This window comes from Sciurus vulgaris, assembly GCF_902686455.1.
Source record: "Sciurus vulgaris genome assembly, chromosome: 12".
Lineage (NCBI taxonomy): Eukaryota > Metazoa > Chordata > Mammalia > Rodentia > Sciuridae > Sciurus > Sciurus vulgaris.
The window spans coordinates 78,330,869-78,356,465 of record NC_136473.1 but is presented as its reverse complement, the minus strand read 5'-3'; the positions used below and the strand labels follow the sequence as shown (position 1 = coordinate 78,356,465).

General features: G+C 44.5%; 1 protein-coding gene and 1 long non-coding RNA gene across 4 annotated transcripts in view; one reads left to right on the top strand and one right to left on the bottom strand.

Annotated features, from left to right (window-relative positions):
- Positions 1–1,395: 1,395 nt before the first annotated feature.
- LOC306642265 lies at positions 1,396–22,002 on the bottom strand. 3 transcript variants are annotated; one of them, XR_013758449.1, is made up of 4 exons: positions 21,869–21,964; positions 5,811–6,723; positions 4,934–5,227; positions 1,396–3,134 (listed from the first exon to the last, which is right to left on the bottom strand). It is a non-coding gene; the product is annotated as an uncharacterized lncRNA (long non-coding RNA). The 3 variants fall into 3 exon arrangements; XR_013758448.1 differs by lacking the exon at positions 5,811–6,723 and having other exon boundaries at positions 21,869–22,002; XR_013758450.1 differs by lacking the exons at positions 5,811–6,723; positions 21,869–21,964 and adding an exon at positions 18,583–18,761.
- The window catches only part of MFSD4A (major facilitator superfamily domain containing 4A), a 27,237-nt gene continuing 23,352 nt past the window's right edge, over positions 21,713–25,597 (top strand). Inside the window, exon 1 of the mRNA XM_079107889.1 lies at positions 21,713–22,039. Within this exon, the coding sequence (XP_078964015.1) occupies positions 21,810–22,039 (230 nt within the window). The 5' untranslated portion in view covers positions 21,713–21,809. The remainder of the gene's footprint in view (positions 22,040–25,597) is intronic.

Here is a 25,597-nt window from a genome sequence, read left to right as displayed (position 1 = left end):
AGTGTGGAGATTCCTTAGAAAACTTGGAATGGACCTACCATTTGACCCAGCTATCCCACTCCTCAGCCTATACCCAAAGGACTTAAAATCAGCATACTACAGAAATACAGCCACATCAATGTTCATAGCGGCTCAATTCACAATAGCCAGACTATGGAACCAACCTAGATGCCCTTCAATTGATGAATGGATAAAGAAACTGTGGTATATATATATACAATGGAATATTACTCAGCTATAAAGAATAATAAAATTATGGCATTTGCAGGCAAATGGATGAAATTGGAGAATATCATGTTAAGTGAGATAAGCCAATCTCAAAAATCCAAAAGAGGAATGATCTCACTGATAAGCGGATGATGACACTTAATGGGGGGTGGGAGGGGGACAAGAATGGAGGAAGGAGGGGACTGTATAGAGGGAAAAGAGAGGTGGGAGGGGTGGGGGGGAGGAAAAAAATAACAGAATGAATTAAACATAATGATCAAACATTTACTCTATGTAAATATATGAATATGCAAATGGTATGCTGTTATTCCATGTACAAACTGAAACAACATGTATCCCATTTGTTTACAATAAAAATAAATTTAAAAAAACATAGCAAAATGCATATTTCATATTAAAAAATTATGCTACTCAGGTTGAACATCCTTAATCTGAAAATCTAAAATCTGAAACACTCCAAAATCTAGAGCTTTAAAGCACCAATGTGACACTCCCAAGTGGAAAATTCCACACCTGACCTTATGCAACGGGTCACAGTCAAAATGCAGGTGCACTAAAAATACTGTATAAAAATTACCTTGGGGCTAGGAGTGCAGCTCAGTGGTAGAGCACGTGTTTCACGTGCAACACCCTGGGTATGATCTCCAGCAGCAAAACAAGTTTTTAAAAAGTGACCTTCAGGCTATATGTGTAAAGTGTACATGACATAAATTAACTTTGGATTTAGATGCATTCACAAGATATCTCATTACACATGTGCAGACATTCCAAAGAAAATCTGAAATCTGAAACACTTCTGGTTCCAAACATTTCAACCAAGGCACACTCAGCTTGTATTAGAATATGAGTGTAATCCCAGTGACTGGGGAGGCTGAGGCAGGAGGATGAAAAGTCTGGGCAATGTAATGAGACCCTGACTTGAAATAAAAAATAAAAGGACTGGGGATGTAACTAAGTGGTAGTGTCCCTGAGTTCAACCCCTAGTACCACCACCACACACACAAAAAAAGTACACACACACACACACACGTATATGTATGTATTCTGAATTCAGAGTGTATATGTAGATTAATATACAAATTATTTAAAAATATTAAACATTTGGTATATTTTTTTAAGAAACTAAAAAGATAATGCAGAGGGAGAGTTTTAAATTGTTTTTATTAATTTAAATAGACAACACAGTTTTGTGCTCCATAATTCAGAAGATACAAGATTTGTAGTGAAAACACCCCTTTGTCATCATCTCCACAATCCAGTTCCCCTTTGTGTGTGTGTGTGTGTGTGTGTGTGTGTGTGTGAAGTTTTTACTTCTTTTTTTTTCCTAGTTCCCCTCTTTAAACTCAGTGAATGTTGCAAACTTCCAAGGATTTTATGCACAAATATTTTATCTTTTCCCTGTTTCATGCCAAAGTTACACAAGCATTAGTCATTTATTCTGTGTCCCTGTTTTTAGTTTAATCTTAGATATTATTTCCTATCAATTTATAAAGAGTTTTCTCATTTTTATGACTCCATAATATTCTAGTATATGGATGCATTCTCCTTTATTTAGTAACTCCCTGGTAACAGTCTACGACCTTTGGGTTGTCTATAACCTTTCGCTTTTATAAAGAGTGGGACAATAATTAAATCTGTACAGATGTCATTTTGCACATGTACAGCTCTAACTGCAGGGTAACTCCCTAGAAGTGGAACAGTAGGTCAAAGGGTCCACACAGTTGCAATTTTGATGGATGCTGTCAAAAGCCCTCCATAGAGGATACTCATTGTTTCAAAATGTCCCTGTTTTGACATATATTTGAGATACACTCAGGCCTGAAATCAGAACTCACAGAGGCTGGATTAAGGGATGATAGGAAGGGGCCAGTTAGGAGGCTGCCACAGGACAGAAGCAGCTCACCTGGAACCACCAGTGGGGCAGAACCACTGGGCAAGGGCAGTTGATGGAGCTGAAGCTGTGGACTCAAGAAATGCTCTGGCCTTAATGCATTAGCACTGGGAGGTGAAGACACAGAAGCTGCATCTAGGCGAAGGTACCGATGAAACCAAAGCAGCAGATGTCGCGAGCAGTGAGCAAGAGAGGAATCGAGTTTGGTTCCAACAAGTGGATTTTATTCATGCCATGCACACTCAACTTAACATTCCTAATGATAGCAAGTCACAAATACATTCAAGATTCACCCTCTTATTCACCTAGAGTCCAATTCCCATGGACTTACTCAGTGCAGCATCTCTTAGCCTAGAAACCGTCAATAAGACCAAAGGGATTCTTCTCAGTTGTAGCCTCTCTGAGCTCCTCGGGTGTCCTTGGATGTCCTTGGATGTCTGATGAGTTGGAGGCTGGATGGCAGTTGTCATCACTGGAGCAGTGGTTAGTCGTCCAGGCTCGGTGACAACGGTCTATCAGCGATGGTGTGGACAGCAGCTGGGGCAGTCAAGAGACAGAGCAACGTGGAGTCCTCTGGTCACGGTGCTGCTGATGATTTGCTCCAAAAGTCCAGGGGTTTAAGTAGTGATTTTCAGCCCAGTCATGCTCTGGTCTTCACTGATAAAGACCAGAACACGACTAGACTAGGAACCACCACTCAAATCATAGATAAAGGTTCATATCAACATTGGTCAGGAGTATCATCCTGCCACACAGCAAGTTTGTCACCAGGCACCCGCTGCGCTTTATGATTTTAGTTTTACAAGTCCAGGCAAATACCAAATACAGCTTATTATTACTACATAACACACAACTATAGCAGTTCCTATTATTTTTTTTGTCTCATTATAGCCGAGCAGAGGAAGAAGCCCCTCGGGCTCTGGAACCTTCCATTTTCGGAAAGATAGAGGTGTTTATGATGATGATGAAATTCTCACTTGCTTCATCCTCCCATCTCAGGAGAACGACCTTCATTCTGAAAAAGGGTAAACGGACACGTCAGGAGGGAATAGAAGATTTCCATTCAAAGCCAGACCACCAGCCACATGCACTTGTCCTCTCTCTCCCTGACGCCACTAAAATGATAATAGAGGGATGAAGAAAAGTAAATCTCCCTAACTATTAAGAGAACAGGAGGGCGGCCTCCCGTGGATACACATTCTCAGCAAATACGAAGGAGCCGGGCACAGGAGAGAGGAAGGGTCACCAAGGAAATAAGTGAGTGAGGGTATGTTAGTCATCTTGTTATTTCTGTGACCAAAAACCATCTGACGAAAACAACTTAAAGGAGAAAAGGTTTATTTTGGTTCACAATTTCATTTATTTGGCTCCACTGCTCTGGGCCTGAGGCAAGGCAGAGCATCATGGTAGAAGGGAGTGGTCAAGGAGAGCAGCTTATGGCTACCCAGAAGCAGAAAGAGCAAGGACAGGGCAGGACAAGGTAAACCCAACTAGGTCCCTCCTCCCTATAATCTCTGTTCAAGTTATTCTTTCATCGAGTGGATGAAACCACTGATGAGGTTAGAGCCCTCATGAGCCAATCATTCCCTAAAAAAACCTTTCCTCTGGGCATGACTGTGTTAGGGACCAAGTCTTGAAGTATATGAGCCTTTGCGGGATATTCCAGACCTAAGCCATAATAGGGTAGTGGGCCCAGACCGGAGGCGGATAGCAGAAAACATTGTACATTATCCCAGCAGGATCCCTTGGGGCTCAGGCCTCCCAGAGACCCTCAGTTTCACAGTGGAGAGGAAGCAGCAGACTTAAACATGACCGCAAAGAGAAGGACTGGCCACCATGATATGGAACATTCAATCCCTAAGCAACACACAGGGCAGCCAGAGATCCAGCCCCAATCAAAAAGTTTGATGGCCCCAAAGAAGGGGCTTCCACTTCTATTGCTTGTAGTCTCCTGAATACAACATTGGCTCCCCACCCAAATGAAATCTGCCTATTGACTAGCCTGGCTCACTCTTAAGTTGAAAAAAACAAAGATAATCAGACGTTTGAAAAAAGCCCCTAGCATGAAGAGACACATACATGGGAATGGGATGCTCCATAAGAAAGAGAGAGAGAGTTTAGGGAACAGAAGAGACAAAAGGGTTTAAAAAAAAAAAAAAAGAATCCCTTTTACAGGTGGACAAGAGGGAGGATAGGTTGGTGGGCAAGATTAAGGAGAACAGCATCAATAGATGAATGGATTAAGCAGTTGTGGCATATCTATACAATGGAGTTCTACTCCGTCTTAAAAAAGGATGATGTGGCATTTCTCAGTAAATGCCTAGAAACAGAGAAGATCATGCTAAGTGAAAGTAGCCAAACTCAGAAACTCAAAGGTCAAATATTTTCTCTCATATGTAGAAGCTAGAGTAAAATAAAAGAAAGGAGGAGGGAATGATAAGTTAACATAAAGAAGCAATCAAACACAAATTAAAAGACAAGCAAAAAGAAGTCTAGTAGAGCAGAGGAAGGAAAAGGGGAGAGGGGAGGGAGGATGGGAGGGAAAAGGGGGATCATGAACTGGAATTGATTTCCATGCATATATGAGTTTGTTGGGATGAATTCAACTACTATATATAACTATAAAGCTCTGATAATAACAAGTAACAAGATGTTGCACAGAAACTTGTTCTCAACAATGGGGGAGTCAGATGAGGGAGATGGAGGAATTGTCTATACTATGTTGGCAACTTTTCTGTAAATCTAAAATTATTTCAAGTTAAAAAAGTGACTTTAGAAAAAGAAAAGGTCAAGGAGGGGCAGCACAGTGGAAACCTTTGTGAGTGCAGGACCTGCCACTTGTCCAGGAGACCATGATTGGGATGCATCAGACCTCACAGCAATCTGGGATGAGCTGCCTCTTGGCCACCATGTCTTTGAGTTAATCTGCAGTAAACTTGGTAAAACTCCACTTCCGAGTTGTGGATCTTCTGGTGGCCAGAGAACTTGAACTTGGTCCTGTGTAGAGCCCACAAGCTCCTGGCTCTGCAGGTTGGTCTAGATGGTAACTTGGCCAGCCCCAGCTGTTGCCATGGGGCTTCCCACGTGCACTGCACACCTGTCTGGAGCCTAGATGGGAACAACATCAGATCAGAGACTCAAACATCCACTGCAAGGGGCTGCCTCCCAGGTCCCTTAGGGCAACCATATAGCAACAGGCTGTGTGCACTAAAGGAGACTACTGTTTGCAGCCATTGTACACAGGGACCCACGAATAAAGGAGTCCAAGGGGCTTATTGGCTGCAGAAAGAAAATTTATTTTATGTATTTTTTCTTTTCTTTTTTGAGAAAGGGTTTCACTGTGCTGCCCAGGCTGATCTCGAACTCCTGAACTTGAGTGATCCTTCTGCCTCAGCTACCTGAGTAGCTGGTACTACAGGTGCATGCCACTGCATACAGCCAAGAAATTTTTTGAATAACTGGTAACCTCAAAGAAATATGAGAAGGTGTTGCAGCCTTGAAAAAAAGGATTGGATGCTATGAAAAGAAGCAATCAGAGAGTAAGTGTGAGCTATTGAAAATTAAAGAGAATTATGGAAATTAAAATCTCAATAGTTTCAATAGAAAGTATTGGCAGGTAAGAGAATTAGCCTAATTTCTAGGTAATAGTATATTCAGATGCTGAAATTTTCCTTAGAGGAAAAAAAGTTACCTTTAAAAATATAAGAATCAGATTGGCCTCAGGGTCCTTGTTAATAAAGGCTAGGATGATGCTTTTACATGCTTGTTTTTTCTTTTTCTATTTTTTTTTTTTTTCTTGGTACTAGGGGTTGAACCCAGGAGAGTTTACCACTGAGCTATAGAGCTACATTCCCAGTCCTTTAAAACATTTTTTTTTTTTTTTGAGACAAGGTCTCACTAAGTTGCTGAGGCTAACCTTGAACTTGCTATCCTCCTGCCTCAGCCTCCTGAGTCACTGAGATTATAGGCATGCACCATCATGCCTGGCCGACAAAGGCAATTTTTACCCAAGAGTTTTACATTTCTTCCAAATTGCCATTCAGATATAAGGGTAGGACAATGAGGTAAGAAGCACTCAGAAGATGTCCGTAATGAATATTCCTTCTTGAGAAATTACTTGAAGATATGTTATTGGAGTCCAGAGACCTGACTCTGGATGTTCCCACAAACCAGGTCCAGTCACTCAGTCCAAAATCCAAACAGAAAAAGGGAATAGTTAAAGAGCAGAAAGGTACTAAACAATATGGCAATATTGAGAAAGCACAGTGAGGTCAAGCATCTCCATGCTGTCTTGGGGGTATTTGCGTGAACTTGAGGTTTAAATGGAGGAAGGGTCAGAGCAGGGGGTGAGAGGTATTCCTGATAAGCAGCCTTGGTCAAACTGTGGTCTGGTTGATCATTATCTCAGTTCTGGTTCTGCAAGGTGGCTCTGGAGAAAGACAGGTGACTTCCACTTGTTACTGTGATGCTGGAAGCAGGCAATTCTGTTCCCATGAGAAGATTACTCCTGTTTCGGGTGAGAGTTTCCTATGGGTGGTCTGTCTGTGAGGCTCTATTGCTCTGAGAACACACAGGGCAGTGACTGGAGACTTCTAGGTGCCACACTGGGGATCAAAAATAGGACGCTGTAAATATCCCTGCAAATCTTGCCTCGATCTTAAAGGAGGACAAGATAAGTTAGGTAAATTTAGGGCTAATCAATCTTGTATTACTTGTTTTTAGATGAACACACCTTAAATGTGAACATGCCTGTGTACAGAGCTGAGAAGGAATTTGAAGACATATAAAATGAAGGCAGAGATGCCAAGCTTTATCCTGCTTTCAGTTACACCCACCCCAACCCACCGCCCAGGCATCGGCAGGACCAATAAACAGTCTGCTTTTAGCAAAGGCAGCCTCTCTAGTTTCCTGCTATAGATGTGGTATAGCAAAATGAAAGTATAAACAGAGACGGAAAAGAGAAAAGAAGGAAGAGAAGGAAGGAGGGAGGAAGGGTGGCTGGGCCTCTGGTTTCAGTGAAAGAAAGACGTCCCAGGTTAACAGCAATGTGGCAGAAAAGTCACAGCCCAAAGGCGAGCAGAAGAGCAGAGGGTTCTGAGTGACAGGTCCCTGGGGAAAGGGGGGACCTATACTCAGGGCCATGGTTGGAAACTCGTTTGTCCCTTCTGAAACTCACGTTAAAATATAATACCATTATAAGATATTAAGAGACGGAACCAGATGGGACCTTTAGGAAGTAATTAATCCATTCATGCAATAAATGGATAAATGGATTAATGGATTATCTTGAGAATGATCTGCTATAAATGCCAGTTTGGTCAGGTCTCTCGTGCACTCTCACCGTGTCTTACCCTGTGCTGCCTTGACTCTTGATTGACTCTGCTGACAAGGCCATCAGCAGATTCAGCCCCTTGACCTTGGACCAGAACCATGAGTCCAAATACACAACTTTTCTGTATAACTCACTGTGGTGTTGTGTTGTTGGCAATAGAACTCATTTTAAGACATTGAGGACATGACAATGGCATGTAAGAAGAAAAGAATAAAAAGGGAAGAGGGGAAAAATAAAGAGGGAAGAAGAAAGGCGACTTGAAATTCCACAAAAAGCTAAAAGAAATAAAAGAAATTCATAATAGAATATTATAAGGCTCTGTGATAAATGTAAAATATTTACGTTGTTACAAAATATAAACACTCTGTATTGGATTTAAACTTTTAGAAATTGATGGACTCCCAGAGACTTGAGAGGCTGAAGCAGCAGGATTGCAAGTTCAAGGCCAGCCTCAATAACTTAGCGAGGCCCTAAGCAACTTAGAGAGACCCTGTCTCAAAATAAAAAATAAAAAGTTTCAGTGGTTAAGCAACCCTGGGCTCAATCCCTGATACTAAAAATAAATGAATAACTAAACAAATAAACAAACTTTAAAAACTTATCTATAAGTAAAGCACAGAAGACCTGATATTGGTTAGAAAATTAGGACATAAATATCATCCATATTGAACATTTAAGCCAGTGGGATGCCTGCCTGTACTTCCAGCTGAGGCAGGATGTTCACAAGTCTGAGGCCAACCTGGGCAACTTAGTGAGACCCTGTCTCAAAATAAACAATAAAAAGGGCTTGGAATATAGCTCAGTGGTAAAGCATACCTCGCTGGTACTGAGTTTGATCTCCAGTACCACAGAGAGAAAAAAAAATGAGTTAAAACTACTATCACTAGCTAGTGAAATGAAAAATAAAGTTGCAAATATGTTACTTAAAGCAACAAAAGTAATCAACAGATTTATTGTTATTTTCCTTAGACCAACTAAATAAACAGAACCATACTGGGAGTAGGGTAAGCGGGGGCGGGGGTTGTTTGGATGACATATATGAATTAAATCCTCATCTTTCCTAGATATAAATCAATAGGGGATATTTAAACTTGAAAACCCAAGGAGCAGCAGCATAAGCATATTATTTTGAGATATGGAAGTTGTTCCCAGAATAAAAAGCTAAAAAAGTTAGAAGCAGTTGCCTCTGGGAAGCAAGACCGGGGGTGGGAGGGATGAGGTAGGGGACGCAGCTCCGTAGGCTCCTCTGTTCTGGTTTATTTTTATTTCTGAGCATGAATTATTTTGATACAAAAGAAAATGAAGCCCATCACAAGATGGATGAGATGGTAGCTAGTGAGACCTGTTGGGGCCAAAGCTGGGTCTAGCGGCCAGACTCAGATGAATTAGGCACTAGCATCATGAAAGGCGGTGCAGGTAGGCCCGAAAAACAATCAGATACATCATGAGGACATTGTATATGAGAGAATGTTCTGATTTTTACAAGGAGACAGAAGGTATTTCTGGAAACTATAGACCAAATGGCTCAATATAGAATCCTGGCAAAATTCTAGCACAGATTATTAAACAGATGGCTTGGGAGTGCTTTGTGATTTATTTTTATTTATACTCTGCTTCATTCCAAAAAGAGGGGTTTGCAGAGGATTATAGAGATATGTACAATACAACAAGACAAAAAATACTTTTAATGAGGAAAGGGTCTCAAAAAAGCTAAACAAAGAGTTCCTATACAAACCAGCAAACCACTTCTAAGTATATACCAAGGAGAATTGGAACCTGCTCATGTACACACTTGTAGGCAGATGTTCACAGTGGTATAATTTCATAATAGACAAATATCTGTCAGTTGATTAATGGTTTAACAAAATGTGGTACATCATACAATGAAATATTATTCAGCTATAAAAAGGAATGAGGAGTGCTAATGTATGCTAGCTACAACATGGAAGAGCCTTGAAAACATTATGTTGAGTGAAAGAAGCCAGACATAAAAAGCACCATTGTAGGTTTCTATTTATATGAAACGTCCAGAAAATGCAAATCCTTAGAGACAGTAAGTAGGGCAAGGGATGGAAGGACTGGAGAGTGACTGTTAATGGGTATGGAGCTTCTTTGGGGGGATGAAAATGCTCTGAAATTAGGTAGGGATGATGAATCCCCAAATCTTGCAAATATACTAAAACCCATAAGATGATGCACTTTAAAAGGGTACGTTTTATGATATGTGAATGATCTCAATCAAAAAGCACTATGGGGCGGGGAGCGAAGAAAGGCGGATGAAAAGGACAGAAAAATAGAGGACCTCAGTCAATCCACAACACATATATCATAAAATTCTACATGGGTGATAAAGACAGACCATAACTTTGGGAGATTTCCAAAAGTTATTACAAGCTTAGAAAATAGTATTAACTCAATGTTTCCCAGCATCCAGATGATAAACACAAATCAATTGCTCAGGGGGAATCACAGCTTTTTCTGGTGATGTCCAGTAGAAATCTCTTCTGTGCATTTGTAAAGGGAACCCATCAAATGACATCCTCTATAACTCCAGGAACAAGAGTCACATTGCTATGTCACAGGGATGCTCAAGTGAGACACAAGTCACAAGTGTAATCCAATAAAGGCCTAAAATGGTCCGGATATCCAAGCACTCCCCCAGAGGTGAGTAGATTCCCTGAAGCCTGGATCTCCAGCTCCAGGTGCACATTTACAAGACCAGGGAAATTTTGCAAAATACCAACACAGGACTCCATCAACCAGAGATTCTGACTTTGGAGTCAGAACACCTGGGCTCAATACTAAGTTTCACCATTTACCAGTTGTGTGACTTTGGGCAAGGTACTCTGCCTCTGAAGTCTCAGTGTCCTCATTCATAGAAACTAGATAGTCATGCCGACCTCCGAGAATCCTTGTGAAGATTAAGATAATCGATGTGCAAAGAGAAGATGTTTACAACCCATGTAATGGATAAAGGACTCAAATATAGAATATATCAACAACTCCTAAATAAATTTCAAAGAGAAGGACAACTTAATATTAAAAGAAGACAAAAGAAGGACAGTAGAATGAGACAGACATCATTACCCTATATACATGTATGATCGCACTACTGGTGTGACTCAGCACCATGTTCATCCAGAGGAATGAGAAGTTATGCTCCATTTGTGTACAATGTGTCAAAATGCATTCTACTCTCATGTATCATGTATAACCAAATAGAACAAATTTTTAAAAAGTAGACAAAAGCAATTCCTATTAAAAAAAAAAATACCAATGTCCTTCTTCATAGCTACAGGGGGGAAAAATACTTCTAAAATTCATACAGAACCACAAAAGACCCCAAATAGTCAAAGGAACCCTCAGAAGGGAGGGAAACTGGAGGCATCACAACACCTGACTTCAAGATACATTGCACACGCCTGTAATCCCAATGGCTGGGTAGGCTGAAACAGGAGGACTGCAAGTTCAAAGCCAGCCTCAGTAATGTCGAGGCACTAAGCAACTCAGTGAGACCCTTACTCTAAATAAAATACAAAATAGGGCTGGAGATGTGGCTCAGTGGCTGAGTGCCTTTGAGTTCCAATTCCTGGAATCCACACCCTCAAAAAAAAAAAAAAAAAAAAAAAAAGATACACTGCAGGACTGGAGGTGGAGTCAGTGGTAGAGCTCAGTGGCTCAGCATGCAAGAGGTCCTGGGTTCAATCCCCTGCACCACAAACAAACACATACAAGACAAACTGCAAAGCTATAGTAACCCAAACATCATGGTACTGACAACAAACCCAATACAGAGACCAATGGAACAGAATAGAGGACCCAGAAATAAATCCATGTATTTACGACTAGCTGATTTTCAACAAGGTACCAATAACATACAGGAAAGAAAGCACAGTCTCTCCAATGAATGGTTTTGGGAAAACTGGATATCCATGTCAGAAGAAGGGATTAAGTCCCCATCTCTCACCATATTAAAAACAAGTCAAAATGAATGAAAACATAAATGTAAGACCAACAACTATGAAACTACTAGAATGCAACACTGGAAATGCTTCAGAACATTGATCTGGGCAAATATTTTTTGGACATAACCCCAAAAGTACAGGCAATGAAAGCAAAAATTAATAAATGGGATCACATCAAACTAAAAAGCTTCTGCACAGAAAAGGAAACAATCAACGGATAAGACAACCATCAGAATGGGAGCAAATATTTGCAAACTATTCATCCGAGAAGGGATTAATATCCAGAATATGTAAAGAACTCAAACAACACAGTGGGAAAAAAATCAAATTAAAAAATGCTCAACATCACTAATCATCAGAGAAATGCAAATCAAATACACAACGAGGTATCATTTCACCCCAGGAAGAATGGCTATTACCAAAGAGACCAAAAAATGACCAATGCTGGCAAGAATGGAGAAGGGAGAACTAGTACACATTGTTGGTGGGAATGTAACAATGTGTTACATTAGAAAGCAATGTGGATGTTCCTCAAAAAACTACAAATAGAACTACCAAATGACCTATCTATTTCACTACTGGATTTATATCCAAAGGAAAGGAAGTCAGTATGTTGAAGAGACATCTGCATTGCCATGTTTACTGCAGCACTATTCACAATTGTCAAGACATGAAATCAGTGAAGGTGTCCATCAATGGATGAGTGAATAAACAAAATGTGGTAGACATACACAATGGAATATTATTCAGACATGAAAAATGGAATCCTATCCAACACAAATGGAACTGGAGGACATTATGTTAAGTGAAATGAGTTAGAAACAGCAAGACAAACACCACACGTTCTCACTTATAAGTGGAATATTTAAAAAAAAAATGATCTTGGGGCGAGGGATGTCGCTCAGTGGTAGAACAGTTGTCCAGCATGCACAAGGATCTGGGTTTGATCCCAGCACTGCCAAAGGAGAAAAAAAAATTCATACTCATTAGGGAGTAGAATGCAATTAACAGAGGCTTGGAAGGGTGGGGGGAGAGGAAAGAGAGGGTGGTTAATTGTTGGAAAGGAGGAATAACTTCAGATGTTCTGGCACACAGTTGGGTAACAATGGGGTAACCATGGTGGACAACATTTATTACTTTATTATTTATGGTGCAGGGGATTGAACCCCAGGGCCTCAATAAATGCTAGAAAAGTGTTCTATCACTGAGATATGTTCCCAGTCCAATTTAAAAAAATAACTAGTAGAGAGGATTTTGAATGCTCCCAGTATGAAGAAGTTATAAATGTTCGAGGTGATGAATATTCCAATTACACAGATCTGATCATTATATACATAATTATTATGTGTCACTTAAAATGTTTCTAAATGTCAAAAAAAGCAGGCAGAAGATTTAAAGGGTTATTTCACAAATGAGGATATGCAAATGACCCATATGCATATAAGATACCGAATCTTATTTGTCATGAGGGAAATGCAACTTGAAACCACAAGACACTGGTGCACCCCAACAGGATGACTGCCATTAACATGATCAGCGATGCCAAGTGTCATAGGAGGTAGAGCAACTGGAACTCCAGCAGGCTGTACACCGGTACAACCACTTTGGAAAACCAGTGGCATCCGCTAAAGTCAGGTCTATTATGACCTGACAATTTAATTTCATTTTCGAATACTCAAAAGAACGAGGGCTCTGTCCACCAAAAGACGAGTGTGTGGATGTTCAGAGTAGCTTTATTTATTGTAGCTTCAAACTGGAAACCATCTGAATGACCACCAATAGTAGATGAGATAAATAAATGGTGGTGTGTCCGTGTAAGAGAAAGCAAGGAAGGAAAAGGAACTAGGCCTGATGGTGAGCAAGTACCCTGCTGTTTCGGGGTTGGATACTATTTTTCCATCTGAGCAGTGGTCACATGGGTGCGTAGACAAGTTATTCACTTAAGACACGTGCACTTTTGTGTATGTAAGTTTAGCTTCGATCAAAAAAAGTAAATACAAGGTTGCTGTATGTCATGTGTTTGTCACAGAGCAGGCAGAGAAAAGGAGGCAGCAAACCCAATGCACTAAGAAGTAAAATCAAGAATCAGTAAATGGGATGATATCAAACTGAAAAGCTCCTTCACAGCAAAGGATATAATCAAGAATGTGAAGAGAAAGCCCACAGAATGGGAGAAAATCTTTGCCACCTGCACCTTAAATCTCCAGGATATATAAAATACTCGAAAACCTTAACACCAAAAAAAAAAAAAAACCAAACAAACAAACAAATAACCCAACCAATAAATGGGCAAAGGAACTGAATGGGCACTTCACAGAAGGAGGAATACGAATGGTCAACAAATATATGAAAAATGTTCAACATCTCTAGCAATTAGAGAAATGCAAATTAAAACTACACTGAGATTTCATCTCACTCCAGTCAGAATGGCAATAATCAAGAATACAGGTAACAGTTAATGTTTGGGAGGATGTGGAGATAAAGGTCCATTCATACGTTGCTGGTAGGACTGCAAATTGATGCAACCATTCTGGAAACCAGATGGAGTTCCTTGGAAAACTTGGAATGGAACCACCACTTGACACAGTTATGCCACTCCTGGGTATACACCCAAAGGACTTAAAATCAGCATACTGTACTGACACGGCCACATCAATGTTTACAGCTGCTCAATTCACAGTAGCCAAGCTACGGAATCAACCTAGGTGCCCTTCAACAGATGAATGGATAAAATGTGGTAGATATACACAATGGAATATTATGCAACCATAAAAAGAATGACTATGACTTTGGCTGTTAAATGAATGGAGCTGGAGAATATCATGCTAAGTGAAATCCAAAAAACCAAAAGTCAGACACTCTCTCTGATAGGAGAATGCTAATGCACAATAAGGGTGGGGGAGAGGAAGAATAGAAGGTCACTGGACTACACAAAGTAGACAAAGGGGAGTGAAGGGAAGGGAGGGGGCATGGAATAGGAGAGACAGTGGACTGAATTGCACATAACCTTTGTTCACATATGAATACATGACCAGTGAAACTCCACATCATATACAACCACAAGAATGGGATCCTAATTAGCACAAGTTGCACTCCATGTATGCATAGTATGTCAAAATACACTCTACTGTCATGTATATCTAAAAAGAACAAATAAAAACAATAAATTTAAAAAAAAATACCATTGCACTAAGTGCTGCTCAGACCAGGAGTCCAGGGTGCAAGGCTGGGAGCCACCCTTTGCAAAAGGGTTACAGACAATCAGAGCAAGCCATGATGGCAAGATTTGGACAAAGGAATTACCCAGTCCATGAGGAATGGCTGAAGGAAGCGGAGGAGATGATGTGGGAACCAGGAACACAGTGTCTTCAAATGGTGAGTGGCTGTCTGTGGAATGGGATTGGACTGTTTCTTTGCAGCTCTAAAACAGTGATCTCGAACTGAGCTGCATCTGCAGGCCCTGGAGGGCTGTCAGAACACAAATGACTGAGCCTCACTCCCAGAGTCTCTGATTCAGCAGGTTTGGGGCAAGACTGAGAATCTGTATTTCTCACAAGTTCCCAGGGATAAGCTGCTGTGGCTAGGTCAGGAACACACTCCAGTAGCCCCTGTCCTAGTGTCCTAGTGTGTATGATCGGAGAGTTGTTTGCGTTGTTAATAATAAGAGGGGCTGGGGTTGTGGCTCGGTGGTAGAGCACTTGCTGAGGAAGAATAGAAGGTCACTGGACTAGACAAAGTAGACAAAGGGGAGTGACGGGAAGGGAGGGGGCACGGAATAGGAGAGACAGTGGACTGAATTGCACATAACCTTTGTTCACATATGAATACATGACCACCGGGTTCGATTCTCCACACTGCATAGAAAAAAATAAATATAATAAAGGTCCATCGACAACTAAAAATATACATAAAAATAATTTTTTAAAAAATGATGATAATAGGGGTTTATGGGAACCCAATGTACCAGTTCCTGTGTTATATACTGTTGCAACATTTTCTCACTGTACTGGGGCTGTGATTCTCTTCGTTTTAGAGAGAGGCACCCTAAGACTCAGTTTTCCACAGGTCTCACAGCGCAGACTAAATCCCTCTGACTCCGAGTGAGCCTGGTATGCTCAGGCTGAGGCCAAGCGGCTACCTGCAAGGACCATGGGAACGGAACTCCATTTGTGAGTGGGAGGTTGCCTTAAATAATTCCAGGCTCTCGAAGTTAGGCCAGCTTCGACTGGTACTTTTTTTTTTTTTTTTTTTTTCTGACACTAGGGACTGAACCCAGGCGTGTTTTATCGCTGAGATACATCCACAGCTCTTCTTATTTTTTATTTTGAGACAAGTCTTATGAAGTTGAAGAGGGCCTTGCTAAGTTACTGAGGTTGGCCTCCAACTTGAATCCTCCTGTCTCAGCCTCCTGAGTCCATAGGATTGATTAGTTGTGCACTGCCTTGCCCAACTCAACTGGTACTTCTAAGCACTTGCACATATTATGCACCGTCTCACCAGGGTGTTTGTGGCCACTGTCTAACTCTAAGATGCTTCTGGGTCATCTCACCTCCTTTCCTTCCTATCCTCATTGATACCTGCAGTGACCACTTCCTTCACCTTGCAAAAAAACTAAGCACTCAAGAGTTTATCAGGATATTTGTTAAAGGAGTTGCCTCTTGCACACACCCACCTCTGCTGTTTATGTTCATGTGTGGTAGGTCACCTGGCCACCCAGGTGTGGTCCCTGACATAAGCTATCTGCCATCCATACCAACTCCAGACAAAGCCTGCTAATCCACTCACCACACTGGCCAGCAGGGCAGTGATGTGGCAGCTGAGATGATAAACTTCGGAAATGGGGGGAGGTGTGGCCTTATGCCCCAGAATGGCCAGAGACACTGCAGGATGTGCTTAATGACCTTAAACTGGAGGCTTCAATCTCCTGCTCCTGCCAATCTGGGAAGCAGAGACCACAGGGCCCTGGGGACCAAGGGCAGGCCTATGGTCACTTCAAGGATCCTGCCAAGCATGATAATCAGCCCAAGCTTCAGTAAGTTCCCTCTAGGCTGGTGATAATCAGACCTTTTCTCCTTTTTCCTTTTAAAAAAATTTATTTAAGGATTTCAATTGTAATAGAAACGGTAACAAAAACAAAATGAGTCTGTATCCTAAGGAATTTCAGTGGATGTGATGTACACAAAAGAAGAGTGGTAAGGGCATCTAGCTCTTATTTCCCTCTGTGCTGCAGTGTCTTGTTTACCTTGTCCTGTGTTATTCCCAGGACATAGATTACCCAAGGATGGGCCAAGCTCTGTAATGGAGTTTTTGCTTATCAACTTCCACTTGTAAGAGCAGGACTTCAATGTACCAAGGAGTCGGAAATCTGGGCACCCAGCAATGCACAAACCCAACGGTGAGGTTTGTGCACTGGAAGAGCAGAAGTAAACAGATAATTAGCTCTGGAGCAGTTGGGAGCCCCAAAGAGGGAAACTAGGAAGGGCAGAATACACTTCCGGAGGAGCTGACCCTTGCAGCAATGAATTGACTGATCTCCAGAGCTACAGAGTCCTTCACTTCTGCCAGTTTTCTTCCCAGTGATTGGGTTGTTCTACATTTGGGGGTCTCAGATTGCTTTCCAGAGCTTTCAAGAGACAGGGACAATTTCCTTTCCGTGTGCAAGGAGGGGAATCAGAAAGTACTAAGGAACCATCCAGGGTTTTGTTTTGTTTGCTTTTGAGGTGTTGGGGATCCAACCCAGAGCTTGCATAGCATGCTAGGGAAACACTCAACCACTGAGCTATAGTTCCAGTCCCCCACCCAAGATTTCGTCTTTCAAATTTAAGAAAGACCACAACACTGGACCTGGTGGTGCATGCCTATAATCCCAGCACCAAGACAGAGGGAGGCAAAGATAGCAAGTTCCAGATGAGCCCCAGAAACTTAAGGAGGCCCTAAGCAATTTACAAGACCCTGTCTCAAAATTGAAAATGAAAAGGACTGGGATATAGCTCAGTGGTAAAGTGACCAGTACCAAAAAACAATGATCACATTTTTTATGTAGACTATTTAAAAATAAAATGTATGCTTTGTTACACAAGAGAAATTTTAAACAAATCATTGACAGTACATTTTTTAAAAAATGTCCAAAAGATACCCAATCAAGAAGAGATTTGGTGTTAGCGAGGTGCTGGGATGAATCTAGAGTTATGGGCATCCCAGGAAAGGGCTTGACCACTAAGCTACACCCCCATCCTCAAGAATAGACATTTGAGCAGGAGATGGTGGTACACAACTATAATCACTGAAGCAGGAGGATTGCAAGTTCAAGGCCAGCCTCAGCAACTGAGACCCTGTCTCAAAATGAAAAATAAAAAGGGCTTGAAAAAAAAAGAGGGGGGGGCTTGAGATGTGGTGCAGTGGTTACGTGCTCCTGGGTTCAATCCTTGTTCAAAAAAAAAAAAAAAATAGACATTTGAATACCTAACACAAAGGAAAATTAGGTTAGCAGGTGCCCTTGAGGAACTTGTTTTAATTGGGAGATAAGATGTATAAACGTAAAACCAAAGCCATTGTAAAGTGTTGTGCAAATAATCTGGTCACTAGCTATTATCGAGGATTTGCTCTCAGCAAGGCATTCTGGGTTAAGACACAAGTACATACCTTCCCCCACTCAAGAACTCAAAGTGAAAATGGCTGCAGAGGGAGGCAAGGAGGCAGGAAGAGGAACAATTAGTGGACTGTAAGAGCTGACTCTGTGAGAACCATGTAGGGTACATAGAAGCAGATGAAGGTTTTGTTGGAACTGGGGCTTAGATAGAATTTATTTGAGTAGGGTTCCAAAAAGGGTGTTGATCCAAAAGAAAACTGTGATAAAAAGTGACCATTGAAGAACATTTTAAAATGGAGTCCAGAGGCCTTAGAAGACTATGCACGGATTAGGCTGCTGCCTGGGAAAAGACATTCCTAAACTGGCCATGAAAATGACACAGAAATGAGAACCTTTGAACAGGGTCAAGGCTGTGAAGTCATTAACACCTTTTATTGGAGGCTGCAGCTGTAAGGGTCTCACAAACGACAAACGAACTTTACACCTGGAGACAGTCCAGCAATCAATCATGAAAGGCTCAGGGATGAACCATCTAATAGGAAAGTGTCACTATGCCAACACCTTTCTTTTCATGTACCTTGTAGAATTTCCTTGGTCTTCAGTTTCTACTTTCCTTTTCCAGTCCTGGCTAATCTGAGTTTCTTTGGAGCACTCATTCAGAGCTGTCTGATTTAGTGTTTTCTAGAACTGCAGTTCTCAGGCCCCATCAAGTTCTTTTGCTTTTGTAGTTTCTGAGTTTAAATTGATCTGCAGGAGGTGGATAATGTGTGATACTGGAAAAAAAAAAAAAAAGAAGAAGAAGAAGAAGAAGAGCTCAAGAAGAGAGCAAATAAGCAAAGTCTTTTCCCATGCACATCTTCCAGATCCAAGTCCTAAGTCCCCTCTTCCATGGAACCTTCCAGGTGGAATCAGACACTTCCTCTCCTGGCTCTCAATCCATATCTCATACAGAATCCCATTACTGCACTGGTTTCCTTACCTGCTTGTCTTAACCCAAGGTCACCTTCAGTGCCAGCACCAAACAGGTCTTTTGCCTCTAAGAGGACTGAGTCTTGTTTTCACAGTGGAATGTCTCACTTCATTTTTGCTTGTTATTTTTAGTTTTTACTATTTTATTGCAACACAACTAAGTGCAAAAATCTTAAGTGTGCAGTCCAGTGAATTTTTAACTATGTTGACAGTTCTATAATGTAGGGGCAAAGGGAGAGTTCCCTCTGTCCCCTGAAAGTTTGCTGGAATAAATTGACAAAGATTAAATGGGAGAAAAGGTGTACAAACTTACTAACCTGCATAAGGGAGAAACCACAGCATGCCCCACCTGCTTAACATTATTCAGGAACTTACATACCCTGTTTTCCCTAGGAGAGGGGAAGAATGGGAAATACAAGCAATGTAGATAATTTTGAAGATAATTTTAAGGATTTTTAGGGGAGTGAATGGTCCTGGAAACAGTCTCTTGGAATCTGAAGGAACCCAAGGAACAGATATCATCTTATTATGGAAGTCCATATCCAGGTATATTACATTTTTCTTTTCTAAGCCTGATGATGGGATTTCAGGTGAAGATGGAAGGAAGGTAACCGGGTTCTCTCCTGCAGTCTGGTCTTAATGCTGATAAGGGAATTCCACGACCCCTCTCCCTGCCCTGGAGGTGAGGGGAATAAGATAGGATGCAGGAGGAGATGGTGATGTGGCTCAGTGGAAGAGTATACGCTTAGCAAACATGGGACCCTGGGTTCAATACTTAGCATGCGTGTGTGTCTCACACACACACACACACACACACACACACACACACGCATGAACTACAGCGATCTGGATTCTGAGTCTCCTTTTCAGACCTTTTAATTTTCTTTGGATTAAATTGCTTAGGATGCCAAAAAATGCAACATTTGGGGGGATTATTCTTTGAGTCTTGACAGTAAACACTACCCAGATCAAGCTATAGCATGCTCCTAGCACCCCACACACTGTGGGCTGCTTCACTGTGGCAGGGCCATTGTCACTGTGGCAGAGGAGCTGGGCTAGCAGGGTGATGTAGCAGGAGCACCAGCTAGGGAAATTATGGAACAGTTTCAGGTGTTCAGGCTGGAGAAGCAAAAACACTGGGCAAAGCCTTCCTATATGAAGAATTAACATGAGCAGAGCAGATTTGTTCTCCCCTGGGGAGCAGTTAAAGGGAACATTTCAGTAGCAGGAGACCCTCCTACCACCAGAGTTAACTCACCTTGGAAGCAGATCCCCAGGGAATGACAAAAGGTCCCCATCAGGACAGGTGTCGTCAAGGACAGGACTGGCAAGCGCTTAACAGAGATTATGGTGGGGATAGGGACTTCATTGGAGGTTGTTCCTCTGAACTCCATGGTTCTGGAATTCTGTGATAGTGGCAGAGAGGACTAAAAAATTTGAGATTATGATTTGTTCTTTTTTCCAGAGTATAACGGTTTACTTTATTACAAGTACTGAGCAGGCCCACCGTTATCATTCAGTAAATACTAATCATCACCTACAGAGCAACTGAGCCAGAGGACCCTGGACCTCTCCTCTGGGACTCAAACTAGGGAGGGATGGAGCAGAGGCTGGGGTGTCACGTGAGACGTGACCTTTATCTGCAAGAAAAGTTGGCTGCCCCACTTCATGCCAAATCCTCTTGAGATCATCCACCCAAATGCCTCCTTGACCCTTTCAGTTTTGGTCTCCTGGCAGGCAAACTGGCATGATGTCATGTCTCTTGCCACTACTAGAACACCTGGGCAGAGAATTACTGTAGGGTCTTACTGCTCGGCCTCTACGGGCCAGTACAGGAACCATGGCTGCCTGGGGGAGGGACAGCCTGGGTTGGCAGCAGGGTCCTGGGAGAACACCCAGCCCGGACACCCAAACCACCCACTACACCCTGCCCAGGCCTTTTCCAACGAAAAAAGAACTGTCCCCAAACTCCCCGCGTCCCGCTTCTAAGAATTATTTCGGAATTCCTCCAGGTCACTGCTGTCGTCCTCCAGCTCCTCCCCATACTGGGAAGAACAGGGATAGAGTCCGATCAGAACAGGACATCATCCCCCTTCCCGCACCCGTCCAGGGCATACGTAAATGAGATGGCTGGTGAGGACAGACGCTCAGCTCTTCCTAGCGTGGAGAAGATTCTGGGGTTTTCTTTCTAAAGGGCAATTCCTGAGGCTCCCATGGAAGCCACGAATACCCTTCTGAGATAAAATGCAGATATGACATTTTGCTTTCCATTCTGCAGGACGAGGCAGGCACTGGCAGGCCCTCGAAGTGCATCTGTGGAGCCCCCGGGCTTCAGGCTTGAGGCTCGGCTGACAAAGCCGCGGGTGTGCGGGGAGGCCTCGGGGCTCTCCGGCGAGTAGAGCGCCGGCGGGTCGCGCTCTCCAGCCTCTGGCTCCGAGCACCAGACACCCGGGCGCTCAGTCTGCCGGGCTGTACAGTGGGCGCGCGGGTCCCCGGGGGCCGTGCAGCGGCTGCGGCCGGCGGCGGGCTGGGAGCCGGGGCGGGAGCGCCGAGAGCGGGTTGGTCCCCGCCGCGGGGGCGGGCGAGCGCGTGTGCTCGGCGAGCGGCGGGAGGCGGGCGCCCGGCACCGCGCGAGGGAGGCGCGGGAGCCGACGCGGGGCCCGGCGGCAGAGGCGTCCCCGCGCTGCGGACCGAGGGCGGGCCAGGCCGGGCGGCCCCTCCCCGCCCCTCCCTCCCGGCCGCCGGCCTCCGGGCCCGGCCGGCCTCCCGCGGGCGTGCGGCACTCCGGCACCCGGCTCGCTGCGAGCCACAGCCGCGAGCCCGCCAGCCGAGGCCATGGGCTGCGACGGCCGCGTGTCGGGGCTGCTCCGCCGCAACCTGCAGCCCACGCTCACCTACTGGAGCGTCTTCTTCAGCTTCGGCCTGTGCATCGCCTTCCTGGGGCCCACGCTGCTGGACCTGCGCTGCCAGACGCACAGCTCCCTGCCCCAGATCTCCTGGGTCTTCTTCTCGCAGCAGCTCTGCCTCCTGCTGGGCAGCGCCCTCGGGGGCGTCTTCAAGAGGACGTGAGTGCAGCGCCCGCGCGTCCCAACTCCGGCCCGGGTCGGTCTGTGACCTTCCTTCCCCGCCCCCCACCCCGTCGCTGCCCCTGCGGCCCTACTGCCACTCGCCCCCACCTTCTGGCGAGCGGCGACCACCCTGCCCAGCTCGGCCCGCTGTGCCCGCCCTAGACCAACAGCAGCCTCCCTCCCCGACCCCAGCTGTCCCCGGAAAACTCTCTCCAGGGACCGAAGGTGACTTCTGGATTATTTATTTGTCTTTGCTACCCCTGTAAGAAGGTAAACCAGCCCTCACCCGCTCCCCACATCCCAGCCCGTGGGCAGAGGAATGATGGATTTTGCAGAGGTGGGGAGGGACCCCTTTTGCGCTGCTCGTCTGAGGTTCGTAGGTGGCCCCAGCTGCCCGGGAGCCGGAAAGGGGGTGCAATTGGCAGTGAGGTGGAAAAACAGAGGGATTGCCAGCTCAGGGGCAGAGCTGGGTGCCAGGACTGGCCTGTGGTTTGACCAGGTGCCCAGATGTGACTACACTCATGGTTAGCTCCACATCAGTTGACAGCTGTTCCTTTGCCCAGGTGGCCACCGGGGCTGGTGGGTTGGTTCAATGTGGTTCTGCCCCTGAAGGAGCCAGGACATGGTTCCTGCTTGGCCCCTGGAGTCAGAGCCCTTCTGCTTCTGAGAACACACACAACAGCACTGCTAAGGCCAGGGAGAAAGGCACAGAGCCTCATCCATAACTTGGTTAAGTGATCCTCCAGCGCTGGTGTCAAGATCCCCCTCCAGTCCTACCTCCATGTTACTCCTCCCCAGCCACTGCAGGGGCACACAGCTCTGGACTTTCCCTGGCATAGTGCCCAGTAATGCCCCTTTGGATGCCATGGCAGAGACTCATTCTCCTGGCTAATTGGACAGGACCACCTGCACCAGGCCTTTCTGGAAGGGCAGCAGGATTCACTCTTCTGGTACAACTGAGAAAACAGACCCAGAGCCAGGGAATCGATGACTTCACACCAGACACTGCTGTCCGATTTCCCTAGTCCCTGCTCCTGGCTGAGTGGTTTCCTGGATTGCAGGGACTCCAGCAGGCAGCTGGTCTGGGAACAAAACCACAGTTGGGCTATCCCTGAGAAATCTCTGGAAGGGCCATTCTCCTAGAGGTGTGCAGAAGGGTGAGTTTTCCTATGCACCTCACTTCCAGAGTCGATGGAGGGGAGGAGCACACGTGTCAGTGCAGGGGACCCTAGTTGAAGCCACCTAGACTTACCAACATTAACAATGAGAAAGCAAGTAGCCCCATTTTCCCCCAAACCCTCTTTACACCAAAGAATTCTGCTTTTAAGGACCAAATCTCAGCCAGGTATGATAGGGCACACCTGTAATCCCAGCTACTGAGGAGGATCACAAGTTCAAGGTTAGCCTGAGCGACTTAGAACCTGCCCTGAAATTAAAAATAAAAAAGGGGCTGGGAATGGAGCCCAGTGGTAGAGTAGCCCTGGGTTCAATGCCCAGTTCCCCCTCCCCCCAAAAAAGAAATCAACTCTCCTATGTACACCACTGGTTTGTGTGGGTTTGGAGACTGGATGTGTAGGAGATTCAGATTTCAAGAAAAAGCTCAAGTTCCATTCTGCCTAGAAATTTAATCAGAAATGAAGAGAGAGTATCTCTAAGTCTGAGAGGTGTTGTGTTTTCAGTATTTTGACTTGAGCGCTTTCTTACCGGGAATGTTTTAGGAACATATATAGTACAAAGGACAGGAAGGGGAAAGAGCATAATTCTAAGTGACAGGTTGGCAGGCCTGCTTTTGTGACGGGAGCAGAGACACACACCCAACTGAGCCTTCTCTTCCTGGCTAGTTTTGTGCATCCCTAAGGGGTTTTACTCAATGGAGGCTCTGAATAGGCAACAGAGAGGGTCCTGCAGAGAGAACTGACTCACAGAAAAGAAAGTCAATAATGATAACAATCATATTTAACTTTACTCCATGCCAGGCACTATAAGTACTTTACTTGTATCAGCCTATGTGATTTTTACCACAACTCTGCAAAATAGTACTTTATTTCCATTTCATACGTGGAAACTGAAGCACAGAGAAGTTAAGAAACTTGGCCCACATCACACAGTTATTAAGAAGAGATGTAGCCGGAATTTGAACCTGGGTATTTGTCTTTGGAACCAATACTTTGGCAATGGCTTTATGAGTAGTCAACTTCAATTCTCTAGAGAAGGCATAGGCATGGGATGAATATTCCTGTGGGTCTTTATGGGCTGGGCATTTCTGAACTCTGACAGCTCTTGGGAAGCCAACAGTGGCCCCCTGCGGCTTCCTGCTGGGATCTTTGAGAACGAGGTAGGTCTTATCTGTGGTTCAAGTTTAAATTCTGAACTTCAGTCCTCCTACTCCAAACACAAAATGTCACAAAGAACTCTTTCCTACAGTGAAAAGCAAAAAAGCAGACTTCCAGTAGAAATGGGGGGATGCCCCAGGGGTTACCCCAAGTGTCATCAGTAGTATCCCTGTACCAAGCTCGCACGGGGTAGTTCTCATTGCAGCCCCCGACCCCCAAATACACAATGCCTGCCCCAGCCTCTAACGCTGCCACCACAGCCTCGCCTCAGTCGAAAGGCTAATACCCCTGCAAGTGCCTTTTCAGCTTAAGTGATTACCAGCCAGTGCGCCAGGCTGGTGCTCAGGAGTGGGAGATTCGTTTAGCAAATCTTCAAGGGCCAGCTGTTGCGAGGGTGTGGGGGAGAGTGACAAATGACACATCAGAGAGTCAGGCAGCACCTCCTCTGAGGTTCTGCACAGGGTCTGCCTACTACTTAGCCCATACTGAGGGCCCTGGCTGGAGGGGGCTGGAGGGCGCCTCCCTAGGGAAGGCAGTGGAGGGGTAGCGCCTGCCCTGCGGAGCTGGAATGCTTGGGAGGAGCTGAGCCCCTCGCTACTCCAGGCAGCCCCAGCCTTTCTCTGTCTCTGTCTCTGAGGCTTCTAGCACAGACAGTCCTTGAGAGAGGCCTTGGGGGTGCAGTGACAGCCGGAAGAACCCGAACTAGCCTTCCTGAAGGGAATCTTGCTCAGCACAAGAAGGAAATCCTTCCCAAGAGAGAGACAAAAGCCACCCTGCTGGCAGGTGAAGAGGCATGTGCTGTATCACACAGGACAGGGAAAGGGCATTTAGACGGAAAGCACGGGTTCTCTCTGGTTTCCTGGGGACCTGTCCAACCACCCTGGGCAGCTGGGAGACTTCTCTTATCTTGGAGTTATTGGGGCAGATAAATGACTTTCAGAGCTTTCCCAGACTTTCCCCAGCCTCCTTTGGCCTCTGCCCTGTCAAGGCCATCTGAATTGAAGGTTTGTTGAAGTCTTCTCTTTGCCCTATTCACTCCTGCCTTAGCCATCTCCTTCTCCTCTCTCTCTCTCTCTCACTCTCTCTCTCTCTCTTTCTCTTTTTCCAGTTCCTTCTAGTCTGCAAGTCCTGCCCTGCCCCAAACCCAGCTCTGGCCCTCCTCCTGTCCCTTGTATCACACCCATTCCTCATACCCATTCAAGTCATTCTGAGACCTGGCTCC